General features: G+C 41.2%; 1 protein-coding gene across 9 annotated transcripts in view; it reads right to left on the reverse strand.

Moving 5' to 3' along the window:
- Positions 1-13,618, reverse strand: part of MYO5A (myosin VA) — a 117,924-nt gene that overhangs the window by 63,998 nt on the left and 40,308 nt on the right. For all 9 annotated transcript variants that reach the window (XM_075273455.1, XM_075273453.1, XM_075273454.1 and 6 more), the window contains exons 2-4: positions 11,944-12,054; positions 7,167-7,338; positions 5,435-5,579 (exon numbers count right to left, since the gene is read on the reverse strand). In XM_075273455.1, the coding sequence (XP_075129556.1) occupies positions 5,435-5,579; positions 7,167-7,338; positions 11,944-12,054 (428 nt within the window). The remainder of the gene's footprint in view (positions 1-5,434; positions 5,580-7,166; positions 7,339-11,943; positions 12,055-13,618) is intronic.

Below are 13,618 nucleotides of genomic sequence, written 5' to 3' on the forward strand. Positions count from 1 at the left end.
AATGATCTTTTTCACACTGTACTGCCCATGGTGGACCACCAACCCCTGATGCCATACCTAATACCTACATAGCCCTGCAGTGGTGGGGGCAAATAGTTGTGCCACCAACAGTAATAACAGAAAACTACCAAAACTACCAATACCATTGCTCTTACCATATAAAATTGCCCATGAAATTGTGCCAGCCACAAAGCACTAAGCATACAGCTGCAGCAGACACCGTGCACCTATAATGCACCATACTTGCCCCCCACATTACAGAGAAAACACGTCAGCTATGCAGATGCAGCCTTCTTTTCTGCACCAATCCCTATAGAACAGAACTAGATGATACTGACATGTAGAAACGGTCTATGATATATCTCTTCTATCTAGTGTAGCATTGCAGCACAGTGCCAGGAATCCTGGACTTAATAGGTATTGAAGTCTGGAAAATAGGATTTCTTTAGCAGTCTGGCTATAAACAGTGATAGGATATTTTTATTAAATGTGTTGTAAAGCGATGTGATTGGAACAAGCATGCAATACACTGACACAAATTGCTGACAAAAAAAAAAGCAAAGCATGTTGTTTAGGGCAAAATTCACAGTGAAACGGTCACTTGACAACATCATTGTGAACTGTAACCTAAATATGTTTGGAGTTTTTCTCCCAATCTTTTAAAAATCTACTTCGCATTGTGTACGTTCTCCCACTGTTTGCATAGATTTCCTCCGGCTACTCCGGTTACTTCCCATATTCCAAAGACAAACTGATAGGCAATGTAGATTGTGAGCCCTATATGGAACAGTGACTGTCAATGTCTGTAAAGAGCTGCGGAATATGATGGTGCTATACAAGGAAGCATAAAATAAAAGTATCAATGTAATCATTAGAGATGAGCGAGTAGTACTCGATCGAGTAGGTGTTCGATCGAATACTACAGTATTCGAAATACTCGTACTCGATCCAACACTACTAGCTGTTCGAAGTTAAGATTCGATGCAGAACCAGCGTTGATTGGCAGAATGCTATACATTGCCAATCAACGCTGGTTCTTCTCTTACCTTTAGAAGTCTTCTCCGTGCGCAGCGTCCCCGCATCCTCTTCCGGCTCTGCATTCACTCTGCTTAGGCATCGGGCCTGGGCAGAGCCGACTGCGCATGTCCGCGCGGGCCCAGGCATGCGCAGTCGGCTCTGCCTAGGCCCGATGCCTAGCAGAGTGAATTCAAGGCTGGAAGAGGACGCGGGGACGCTGCGCAGGGAGAAGAATCCAGCCCGACCCTCACTCATGGACTTGGTAAGTAGAATTTGATCGAATGTTGCCTACCCCTGAAACGAGCATTTCCCACCATAGACTATAATGGGGTTCGAAACCCGTTTGAACAGTCGAACAGTGTGCGGCTGTTCGAATCGGATTTCGAACCTCGAACATTTTAGTGTTCGCTCATCTCTAGTAATCATGCCTGACAAAGAGCTTGATCTGAGTTTGTAACACACAGGAGTGAATCCTTTGAGCAGTGCTGATAAAGGGATAAATATAATGTTGAGAACTCAGAATTTACTGGTTCTTTACCACCAGGCAAGCCCTATAGAATTGGGAAAAACCCATAAGTGGAACACCTGCCCTTACATTATTAGAAGGGTCTGCAGATTGTGGTTTTTGCACAGTCATAACAGGTGATTGCAATAGCACAAGTACTGAAAGATAATCTTTAGACATTTCTACAAATGATTCACTTTCCCCTTTCCCTGTACATAGGAAAACTGGACTGTCTCACTGAATCCTGAGCACTTCTTTATTATAAATTTGGAGAGTCATAAGCCACACCAAAGAGTCTTAAAGCTTCATGTGGCCACCCTAGATATATAGTCATCATTCAGTGACTACATTTATTATACAGGTAATGTCTCATAGGTAAAGGTTGTGTGAGTTACAGAGGAATGTCAATGTAAGGGTGTGTCTAGTGTGTGTGTATAGACATAATCTCAGTCCTGTCACCACTGTTCACTTTAGGCTGGCACCACATATGCCGTTTTCGTAGGAATTTCTGGTGCAGATTTTAATGCAGCTTTCTGAGCTAAAGCCAAGTATGGATTAAAAACGTGGAATGGAAAAGTAAACCATTATACTTCACCTTCCTGCTGAATTGCTTCTTTTCTTGGTTCAAAATGGTCACCAAACTATGGGGTAGATTACAGTGGTTTTGTACTACAGTCTTAATAAAGGGCCGACAGACGCAAAGCATGCCTGATTTACCAAAATGCTCCATATTCTTCATAAATCAGTTGCATGCACCAGAATGGAAATCTACGCCAGCCATGATCTAGCATACATTTTTTGAATGAACCATACCAGAAAATATATTGAGGTTTTCCCGCTCTGCCCACAAAACTGACACCAACATTATCGCCTATATACGCTGGTGAAAAGGGGTAGATCAGATAATAAATTCCCCTTATAATTTGTATTTTCAACTTTGAAAAATTAAATGGTTAAATTTGATTTGCAATGAAAAATGCTCCAGATTGTATAAGTGTTTATTCAGAACTCAGTATTCTCTAGAGTAAGACATTAACATTTTCCTCTCTGAACAGCTTATTTTATCTATCACCCATAAGCAATGCTAGCCAAGCTGAACTCTTCCTAAATCATTACCAGAAGTGACAGCAAGTGACCAGGATGTGTCAGCACAACATGGAATGTAAGACGTGCCCAAGGGTGCAGCAAAAGAAATAACCCAAGAGACCATACAGATCCATTATATATCTGAAGGACATATGCATTCAGTTTGTAGAGATCCTCGGCATTATCTTTTTATATAGAAACCACAAGTAGAGCAAAATAATGTGACAAAAGGGCAAAACTGTGCAATCCTATAGAAAGTGTGAAGGTAACCTCTAATAGAAAAATCAGTGAAAAGCATAAATGTTGTATGAAAAACAGGACTGAGGCCTGAAAACTAGGTTGCATGCCAAAAATAGCACTGACAGAAAATTACAGAAAACGGTTATGTGATGCGCTCAGTTTGCCATTGCGTCATAGATGGGAATTTGGCTCAGTGTTAATTTCAGACACTGCTTCACTTCTAAGCAACCCATCCACTTAATTGCTGAAGTATTCCCTGTTGGTACATGCACAACCTGCAGTCACCCTTCCTTCATCCTGAATCCAATATAGCAGATTACTTCACAATATGAAAACACTATAGAATTTGAGACAACACTGTCAACCCCTCCCTTACAAACTAAAGATGGCATCCAGATTAGCCGAGAATACGTGACAATGTTATACAGAACACCCCAGGCCCAGTAAGGAAGGCACTTAACATTTACTGCCTAAAAGCAGGGCAGGAAAAAGTGTAAAGTATGCCCATCATTTTATCTGACTTTTCAGGATAAGTTGATGTTTGTACATGAGGAGTAACACTATATATGGCCATTACATAACTTATAGTCTTCATTATTTAGCAGAGTTTCCCTCTGGAATTTGTAGTTCTCTCTGAGCTAATGGGTAGAGACTAGAGATGAACGAGTAGTATTCGATTGAGTAGGTATTTGATCGAATACTACGGTATTCGAAATACTCGTACTCGATCGAGTACCACTCGCTATTCGAATGGAAAAGTTTGATGCAGAACCAGCATTGATTGGCCGAATGCTATACAGTCGGCCAATCAACGCTGGTTCTTCTCCTACCTTTAGAAGTCTTCTCCGTGCAGCTTCCCCGCGGCGTCTTCAAGCTCTGAATTCACGCTGCCAGGCATCGGGCCTGGGCAGAGCCGACTGCGCATCCCCGCTTGTAGTGCGGATATGCACAGTCGGCTCTGCCCAGGCCCGATGCCTGGCAGAGTGAATTCAGAGCCGGAAGTTGCCGCGGGGACGCTGCACGAAGAACACTTCTCGGAGGATCCAGCCCGACCCTCACTCGTTGACTTGGTAAGTATAATTTGATTGAATGTTGCCTACCCCTGAAACGAGCATTTTCCCCATAGACTTTAATAGGGTTCAATATTCAATTCGAGTATTCGAATATTGAGGGGCTACTCGAAACGAATATCGAATCTCGAACATTTTACTGTTCGCTCATCTCTAGTAGAGACTAGATATCATACACCGCACACACTAGATATAAGGGAAGCTGCTCTAGAACTGTCTCACTCCTTAGAAAATAGCCCCAGGACCATGTAGGACATAGATCATCATAATAAGTTTTATTTATATAGCGCCAACATATTCTGCAGCACTTTACAAACTGTAGGGTTCAAGTACAGACAAAATGAGACATTATAGTGTAATAAGTCAATTTACACAGTGGGATTGAAGGACTTGCTTGCAATCTATGAGGAAGAGTGGGTGACACGAGAGGTATAATTTTTTATTCAAAGGTCCAACTGTTTTGTGAAAAAGGTTACTGTCATTACCATCACCGGTAAGTGTCTTTTATTGGTGCCTGAACATAAGATTACACTCCAATAAGGCATCATATCCTGTGGGATAATGCAAGTGGAGGGGTAATTATAGGGATTTCGACTGCAGAAGGATTTAAGATTAGGAATTGTGAATCTAAATTTCTAAAAAGATGTGTCTTTAGGATGCGCTTGAAGCTATAGAAATTGGGAGTTAATCCGACTTTCCGGAGTAGAGCATTCCAGAGGAGTGGTGCAACTCGGAAGAAGTCTTGTATACGAGCGAGGAAAGTTCTGATAAAAGAGGGTGTTAAGTCTTGGTCATTGACTGAACTGAGAGCACAAGTTGGGCGACAGAGATGAGGGAAGAAATGTAGGGAGGAGCAGCATTATGTAGAGCCTTGTGGATGAGGATGATAAGTTTATATTGTATATATAAAGTATGACCTGTACTGGATGTGACAGAATGTTTCTTCTGTATTCAGCTCCAGCATTAGTCTAAAATAGTGTTTTTGTTATCTCCTGTTTTTTCTGTTCACTCCTCCTCCAGTTTCCATAGATGTCTATAGAGATGAGCAGAGTCATGTGACCTGCAGTAAGTCTCCAGCCAGAGCAAGATATTCAGAATCAAAGTTATTTTAGCAGAGGTAGGGGGAAAAGGGAAACAGCTTGATAAGGCAGAAAGAGAGATTTCTCTCTGATAGGATATACAAGTTTCTTATAATCATCTGTACTATTCATTTGTGCCAAGGTTGTTGAAAAGACAGTGCCTATTTAATAGATGGTCTAATAGGATGGTGGAGGGGCTTGGAAATGGATAGATTATATGTAAAAATGTGCAGACACGTTCATAATCTGGTATCCTGCACTAAATCACAAGTGTTCTGGATTATGGCATTCATTTTCTGTTGCTGCACAGTAAACTATGTTTTCTATATACACCCACATGTACTATTACTTGAAATGTAAACACATGAAATGTAAGTAAAAACATAACAAAGCAATATTAAAACTATTGAGAATTTTTAAGTGTCAATTAAACAAACCTGGCCATTTGCTTATATGCTTCTTCTGCCACTGCAAAAATATGAGGATCCATATCCCCCATATTCTGCCCACTGTATGCATTGATGATATCAGCGCCATAGATAGGTAACTGTTCATAAGGATTTATCGCTACAAGGACTATGCCTGCAAAAAAAAGGGAAAACAGTCCGTGGAAATTTCACCATTAGTACATCTGCTCAAGTGACTTCATAATAAATCATGTTAGTGCATTAATGTTCTGCCCTTAAAGGGGTTTTCCTTAGGATAGGTTTTCAAATGAAGACACATGAGGGTCTAACACCTGGAACTCAGCACTGCTTCCGCTTCTCAGGCCATACGATGTCACATCCATTGGTCACATTATCGGATCACAGCTCTGTCCCATTCAAGAGAATGTACAAACATACAACGCTGTGCTTGGCTAGTACTGAAGAGGCTGCAGCTATAACCTGAGAACTGCAAACCTGTGCCTGGAAAGCTCAAAAACCACTTACCATAAACATGGTATATAAAAAAAATAAATAAATCTGAAATAACACTAGGGAATATAAATGTAGTCAGTCATAGGGGCAACACGGCTCAGTGGTTAGCACTGCAGCTTTGCAGCGCTGGAGTCCTGGGTTTGAATCTCGCCAGGAACAACATCTGCAAGGAGTTTGTATGTTCTCCCCGTGTTTGTGTGGATTTCCTCCCATTCTACAAAGACATACTGATAGGGGAAAAAAAAAAAAGTAAATTGTGATCCCTATATGGGGCTCCCAACCTACATAAAAAAATACATACATACATACATATATATATATATATATATATATATATATATATATATATATATATATATATATATATATATAACACAATCCGGTCTGTCAGCAACTTGTATGGATGGAAAATGTCCTTTTATTGTAAAAATCAGTACACCACGTATCGGTCCACACTGGCACTTGAGAAAGGTCCCAGTGTGGACCGATACGTGGTGTACCGCTTTTTCCAATTAAAGGACATTTTCCATCCATACAAGTTGCTGACATACCAGATAGTTTTTTCTATTGCAAACCCTTTTGACTGGAGAGGGGTTTCTGCCGTGCAATTTGTGGGATGATCCCCAGATTTGCTGGTGCTGCTGCAATTGTTTTTCTTTAAACTAGATAGATAGATAGATAGATAGATAGATAGATAGATAGATAGATAGTGAGTGAGTTACAGGGTTGTCATTCGGGAACATAATAGGACCACCACACTAGAGTGCTAGACCACAGATCCATTTCAGAAGAGTGTCTCTCACTGAAACAGATTTGGTTTGTCTGTGCAAAATATGCCATGCCAAGTTATGCCTCGACTGGCACGTATTTCAATTTTCAAATACTAAGCAGTATCATTCTGAAGTTACCATATCATATCTAATAATTATCAGACCCACATAAGCACTTTCCTGATTCTGTGGAGAATCGGTGACCAATAACTTTAGTGTGATCCATGGCATGGATTCATAATATTACAATGAAGTTCTCATAAAATCGTGGCCCAGGCTAGTAAGTAAATAAGCTACGTCTAGTCTGCATCCCTGTAATAGACATGTATGAGTACATTTACAGCCATCACCAGAGGAGAATATAACATATACCATGGCCTGTACAGAAGTGTCTCACTGGGAACCTTACACTAGAGAGCCAACAGAACACAGAAACAAACACTTTGTCACAAAGGTAACATGCGCCTGTGATCACTCACCACAGTACGTGTAAATAAGTTTAGAGTCTATAAAGCGGACTTTGAGGTTGTGAAGGACGGCTGGTTCATGGAGGTAACTCAAGGCAGTGAGGTCATTTTCTCCTACAAGGATATCAGGATTTCTTAATGGTGGAAGTTCCTTCGTTTTGGCATCTAGTCGATATTCTAAATCCTTCAAGATAAAATTAGAAACATTTTAATAAAACACACTGTGATTTTTATCAATATATCGTATTTTTCGGACTATAAGACGCACTTTTTTTCCTCCCAATATGGGAGGAAAATGTGTGTGCGTCTTCTTTTTTTCCCTATTTTCCTCCTCTAAAACCTTAGTGCGTCTTATGGTCCGGTGCGTCTTATAGTCCGAAAAATACGGTATCTGCACTATCTATAGTACTGTAGATCCTGCTTCTGTCAAACTATGGCTGAATTCATCTTTCCACTGAGATTTAAAAAAAACTTTATACATCTTATGATTTTTTTGTGACAGTATCTGGCCAATGCTAGCACTATTGCTATTACTTGTTATACATCATCCTAGAACTGTCCTACCTTCCATCTCCGCTTTCCAAAACTCATAACTTCTTTATATTTCTGTCGCTATAGCTATGTAAGGGCTTATCCTCTTTTAGTTGGCACCATTTTCAGGTGTGTTTTTGTGATAACATACAAGTCTGTAATTGTATGTGTTACGTCTTTATGGCATTCACATTGTACTAAAAAAAAATATGGTAATTTTTTCTGTAAGTTCATTATGATTATGGTAATACCATATTTATATCTGTTTTATAATGTACTGCAAACTGATTCCGTATACGTTATATAAGAAGAGAGTCAGAGGGCCCTTGATTTGTGAATCGAGGGGTTGGAAAAGTGTTCTTACACCCTAAACGTTCAGACGCCATGGTCGCTTTCACTGCATCTGAAATCTCATGAAGACATTAGATTATCTGACTCCTACAGCTGTGTAATACAGCTGGGTGTCGAAAGCCATATAATAGGCAAAACTCCTGTGTCGTACTATTAGAGCACTGAGAGTTAACCATACATTCAGTGCAACGCAATAGCACGCTGCAGAGCATTAACCCCTTACCGACATCCACAGTAATAGTACGGTGGATATCAGATATTTAAATATGTATTATACAGCAGAGATCCGACGCTAATACCCGCTATCAGTGCCTGCACTGATCCTGGGCATTAAGGTCATTTGCGCTTCAGTCAAAGCTGATTGAGGTGCCATTTTGCCAGCGGCACCTGGGCTCTGCCATTTTGCCAGGGATTGCCGGGACCCAAAACGAGATCCACAGCTGGCATCTCGTTGCCTTGATAGCCTAGAGCCTATTGAAGGCTCCCAGGCTGGTCTAGCATGCATTTGTATGACAGGCTGCATACAAATGCTGATATTTTGCAATTAGCATTGTAATGCACTGTATTAGTGATCAGACCTCCTCGGGTTCAAGACCCCTAAGTGGTCTAATAAATAAATTATAAAAAATAAAACATCGTGTCGAACCGCTGTTTTTCACAGTTTTGATAAAAATGTAAAAAAAAAAAAAAGTGATCAAAGTAATACATTCCTCAAAATGGTATAACTAAAAAGTACACCTGGCTCTGAAAAAAGATGCCCTATGCATCTCCAAACACAGAAACAGAAAAAAAAAAAAAAAAAAAGTTAAAGGTATCTTGGCCTTTAGTAAAAATATTTTTTGGTAAGTTTTTGATTTTTTTAAGGGGTTAAAATGTAGATAAAACTATATAAATTTGGTATCCCTAGTATCATAACGAATCATAGAATACAGGCAACATGTTATTTTAGCTACAGAATGAACGCTATAAAAACGAAGCCCGTAAGAAAGTGGCCGAAATGCACTTTTTCTCCAATTCCACCCCAATCTCAATTTTTTTTCCAGCTTGCCAATATATTGTACAGAACTAAAAAAAATAAGTTATGGGGTTTAGAATGCGTGGAGTCAAAAAAAAAAAAAAAAAAAAAGTCAAACAATTGTCACTGCCCCTTCACTCACTGGCAGCGCAGGTCTGGAAGCAAGCCCGGAAAGTGTCTCCCTTCTCTGATATCCCTGCGGAGACCCCACAATGGGACAACCCTGGTTTGCTTGACCTCCATGGTTTACCTGATGCCCAGTCCTGGTCTCCTTATGGTGTGTCCTCCTTATCAGATTTATACGAACAAGGTGTCTTTGTTACATTTGACTCCCTAGTCTCCTCACGTGAAATCCCCCGCCATCAATTCTTTCGCTTTCTCCAAATACGGCATGCCCTCTTCTCCATATTCCCCGATCATCCATGTGCTATTTCTGAATACCCGCTTATTGGTGTGCTCCGTTCTCAGGGTCCGAGGGGTCTGATCTCCGCTCTTTATAAGCATTTAAAGAGGACCTTTCACCAGTTTTGGGCACATGCAGTGTTATATACTGCCAGAAAGCCGACAGTGCGCTGATTTCAGCGCACTGTCGGCTTTCCCGATCCGTGCCCGGTGTAAAGAGCTTACGGTGCCGGTACCGTAGTGCTCTATGGTCAGAAGGGCGTTTCTGACCATTAGCCAGAGACGTCCTTCTGCCTCGCGGCGCCAATCGCGCTGTGCTGTGGAGCGGGGAGGAACGCCCCCTCCCTCTGCTCACACAGCTCGTCCATAGATGAGCATTATCAGGAGCGGGAGGGGGGAGTTCCTTCCCGCTCCACAGCACAGCACGATTGGCGCCGCGAGGCAGAAGGACGTCTCTGGCTAATGGTCAGAAACGCCCTTCTGACCATAGAGCACTACGGTACCGGCACCGTAAGCTCTTTACACCGGGCACGGATCGGGAAAGCCGACAGTGCGCTGAAATAAGCGCACTGTCGGCTTTCTGGCAGTATATAACACTGCATGTGCCCAAAAGTGGTGAAAGGTCCTCTTTAATTTACACAAAGGTCTCCTTGACTGAGGCTCCAGCCCTGGCACGTTGGCGCACCAATATCCCAGAGCTGACGGATGAGACGTTTCAGGATGCTTTAGAACAGGGGTAGGGAACCTTTGGCTCGCCAGCTGCTGTGAAACTACAACTCCCAGCATGCTACATTCACTTCCATGGGAGTTCCCAGAACAGCAGAGCCAGTATGCATGCTGGGAGTTGTAGTTTTGCAACAGCTGGAGAGCCGTACGTTCCCTACCCCTGCTTTAGAATCTTCCCTGTACGTTTCACCCTCGGCTATTAAGAAACTGATTCAAATTTTTAATTTTACATCAGTGTTACCTGACCCCGGCTCGTCTTTTTAAGATGGGCCGACTACCTGGCCCGAATTGCCTCAGGTGTCCGTGTCCTCACACGGACTTCTGGCACATGGTGTGGAACTGCCCGGTTGTGCAGGCCTTCTGGAGAGGGGTGGTGGACCTTTTGGCCGATGTTTTGGGCCGTCCTGTTCCGCTCTCTGCCGAGGTCTGTTTGTTTGGTGTGCTTGAGGAGGAGCTGTAGCAGCATCATGTCCGGATCTTCCTTCGGGAGAGCCTGTTTTATGCCAGGAAGGCTATTGCCCTCCGGTGGGTGGCCCCACAGTCTCCATCGGTATCTCAGTGGCGGAGACTGGTCAATTCAATCCTCCCATTTACTCAAATTATATATAAGGGTGGGGGCTGCCCCCAGAAATTCTTTAAGGTCTTGGAAGCATGGTGTGCTACTCCTGCTACCCAGTATTCCCCCCCCCCCTCCATGCGCTCGGCGCCTTTGCACCTTGAGTAATAGTTGTCGTATTCCTTTGCTCACTGCTGCATTTCACTATATGTGTTCTGATGGCGGACCGCAGTGGGTAGGCATTGTGGCAGATCTTTGTTTGGTTGTTTGTTTGAAATTTTCTTTGTATTTTATTTTTGAACTTTTTTGCTTGTATTTTCCTGATTGCATCGTTTGTTATGTTACTTCTCCATCAATAAAACGAGTTTAAAAAAAAAACTAAATAAAAACACAACAACAATTGTCACTGGCGGGAAGGGGCTCAGGGTTACTAGGTTTTGCTCCACTGATTCCGGTAAAGTTAGAATTTTCTCTCTACCCACCACCATTCCAGGGCAGTTTCATCACCCAATATGTTAATTAGACTCTCTTAGGTGGCAGGTCCCAGGCTGTCTGCTCCAAACCTAGGATTTCCCATCTGATAGAGTCTAATTACCATATTAGATGCTGAAACTTACAGCACTGAATGCCTATCTGTACCAGAATCAGTGGAGCAGCACCTATTGAAGGATGCAAAGAGACAAAGTTGGTGGAGGTGGTGAAAAGTAGTTTAAAAGTAAAGGCTGTAGGCAAACAGGTTTTTATAACAGGTTAAAGTGTCATGCCCACAATGTCCTTATATTTTATATAAAGTGGCACAATGAGTGCATTTATGTGAAGACATAGTATGATATATTTAGAAATTAAACAGATGCTTGTATATATAGCAAATGGACTTATTCACATAGCTAGACTAAGACCAGAGACCAATAGCCACAGGGAAAATCTGATATTATATACAAGGACAGGCCACACAAAATAGGACAGCTGAGAAGTATGGCTTACATACATCAAGTGCACAGCTCACTATTCTTGTCAGTTTAATGCCACTAATTTCTTAACATAACCCAGATGCTATATTAGGATAAGTAATATCAGGAATAGGAGTGCAAATGAGCACATTTCAGAATCCATGACAGACACCTATCACAGCTAATGAACAGAACAACGGATGGTCTGTAACATATCACATCTAAGCTGACGTCTCTGTCAACCTAGTTTCATCATACCGTGCCTTCCTCAAGTCGTAGGTGAAGAACAGTGTCTCCTGGTTTATAATCCTTCAGAATTTCAGCAGATTTCCAAACTTCCTCTGAATTTGGGATCCATACCCGTGCATGCTGAAATTATAAGAAGAACATTATAATTTAAACACCAGCTCTTGTAGATCCATACAATACTTTGTTCACAGCTCTTAACGTTAAATTATAAATTACTGGAGAAAAATATTTGATGCATTTCCCCATATTAAAGAACTAAGCAGCAAGAAAATAGAGAGAAACCGCTGACATGGCATTTGTGTGATCGATGCACAAGAACCTGCAGAGCTGTTCACTGTAGACTTGCTGATACCACAAAGCTTTACTTCCAGCACCGGAGACTTATCCCAAAAGAAACATCATCTCCATGGCCAGGCAGTGAATAATTGAGACTTAAACATTGCTAACAAATTTAGTCCTCTTTCTACCTTCTAATAAATGTATAATGTATTTGATTTTTTATGCAATGTAATGCTGTTTGATCAATAGTTAACATTGCAGAACAGTTATAAAGTTATTAAACAAAGATCAGCTATTACTGATCAGCAGTCCAGACTACACACCAGACTACTGTGCATCAACCTATTGACAATGTTTCTTTAGTTTCCTTCAGCATCTTTTCCAAGTCAAGGCTGGGTTCACACCAGCGCTTGGATTCCGTTCGGGAATTCTGTCCCCGAATCTGCTTGGAAAATGCTGGCAAGCAGGACTTTCCGGTGTGCATTTTTTTCGGGTGGAACCCAGGTAACCCAGCTACGTAAGCAAATTGGCTTTCCTTTTTTTTAGGCCCAAAGCGGACCTGAAGAATGGAAACCCAAGCACACAAAACTACACAGTAATCCAGGGGTTATTTTGGATTATGTGCCCCAGGACGTAAAATTCACTTGACAAGAATGTATATGTCTCTTGCAAATATTTTTAGTGGTAACAATTAATGATTGACGTACATTAATTTTATTGCTTGTTTTATATTTCTTTAATAAACTTAGTGAAATAAATATAATCAAACTACTTAATCCTATTCAAGAAACTGCTCTACAATATGCAGAAGCAGAGTGTATACGTCTTTGCAAACCGGATATCTCTACATGAATTCTGCAAAATCTCATCATCCTCCTTTTTCATCTTGAAAGAAGTGGTACATTTATTCCAGTAACACCCTATAACCGTAATCTATGTGGGCACCAGTTGGAGAAACAGTGACTTAAGCTTGGTGTACAACCTAAAAGGGGTCTAATACAAAGAGGTACAAAAGGACAAAACAAGTAGACTGATTTTACTCTAACTATATACATAAATTGACAATATATTTGCTACAAAATATGAAAGAACACAACTTTTTACTTTCATGAAAGTTATTTCAACATATTATTAACCTACCAAGTTTCACCAAGAACATACAGTGTGCAGCCGACTCTAGAGTCCTTATTTCACCATAATGCCAAAGGCAATAGTCTCAATATTCACAATAAATATCTGTACCCTGCAATACAGATATATTACTAAAAAGCTCACAAAATCGTAATCCAACACACACCACTTGCTGGATAACCTCTCCTTCCCGTAACCAAGCTAGAAAAATTGTATGGGAAGATGGAGTAATGGCATTTCAGGGTTTAAGAGTCCTCACACAAGCGCCTCCAAG

The sequence above is a fragment of the Leptodactylus fuscus genome, chromosome 5, assembly GCF_031893055.1.
Source record: "Leptodactylus fuscus isolate aLepFus1 chromosome 5, aLepFus1.hap2, whole genome shotgun sequence".
Lineage (NCBI taxonomy): Eukaryota > Metazoa > Chordata > Amphibia > Anura > Leptodactylidae > Leptodactylus > Leptodactylus fuscus.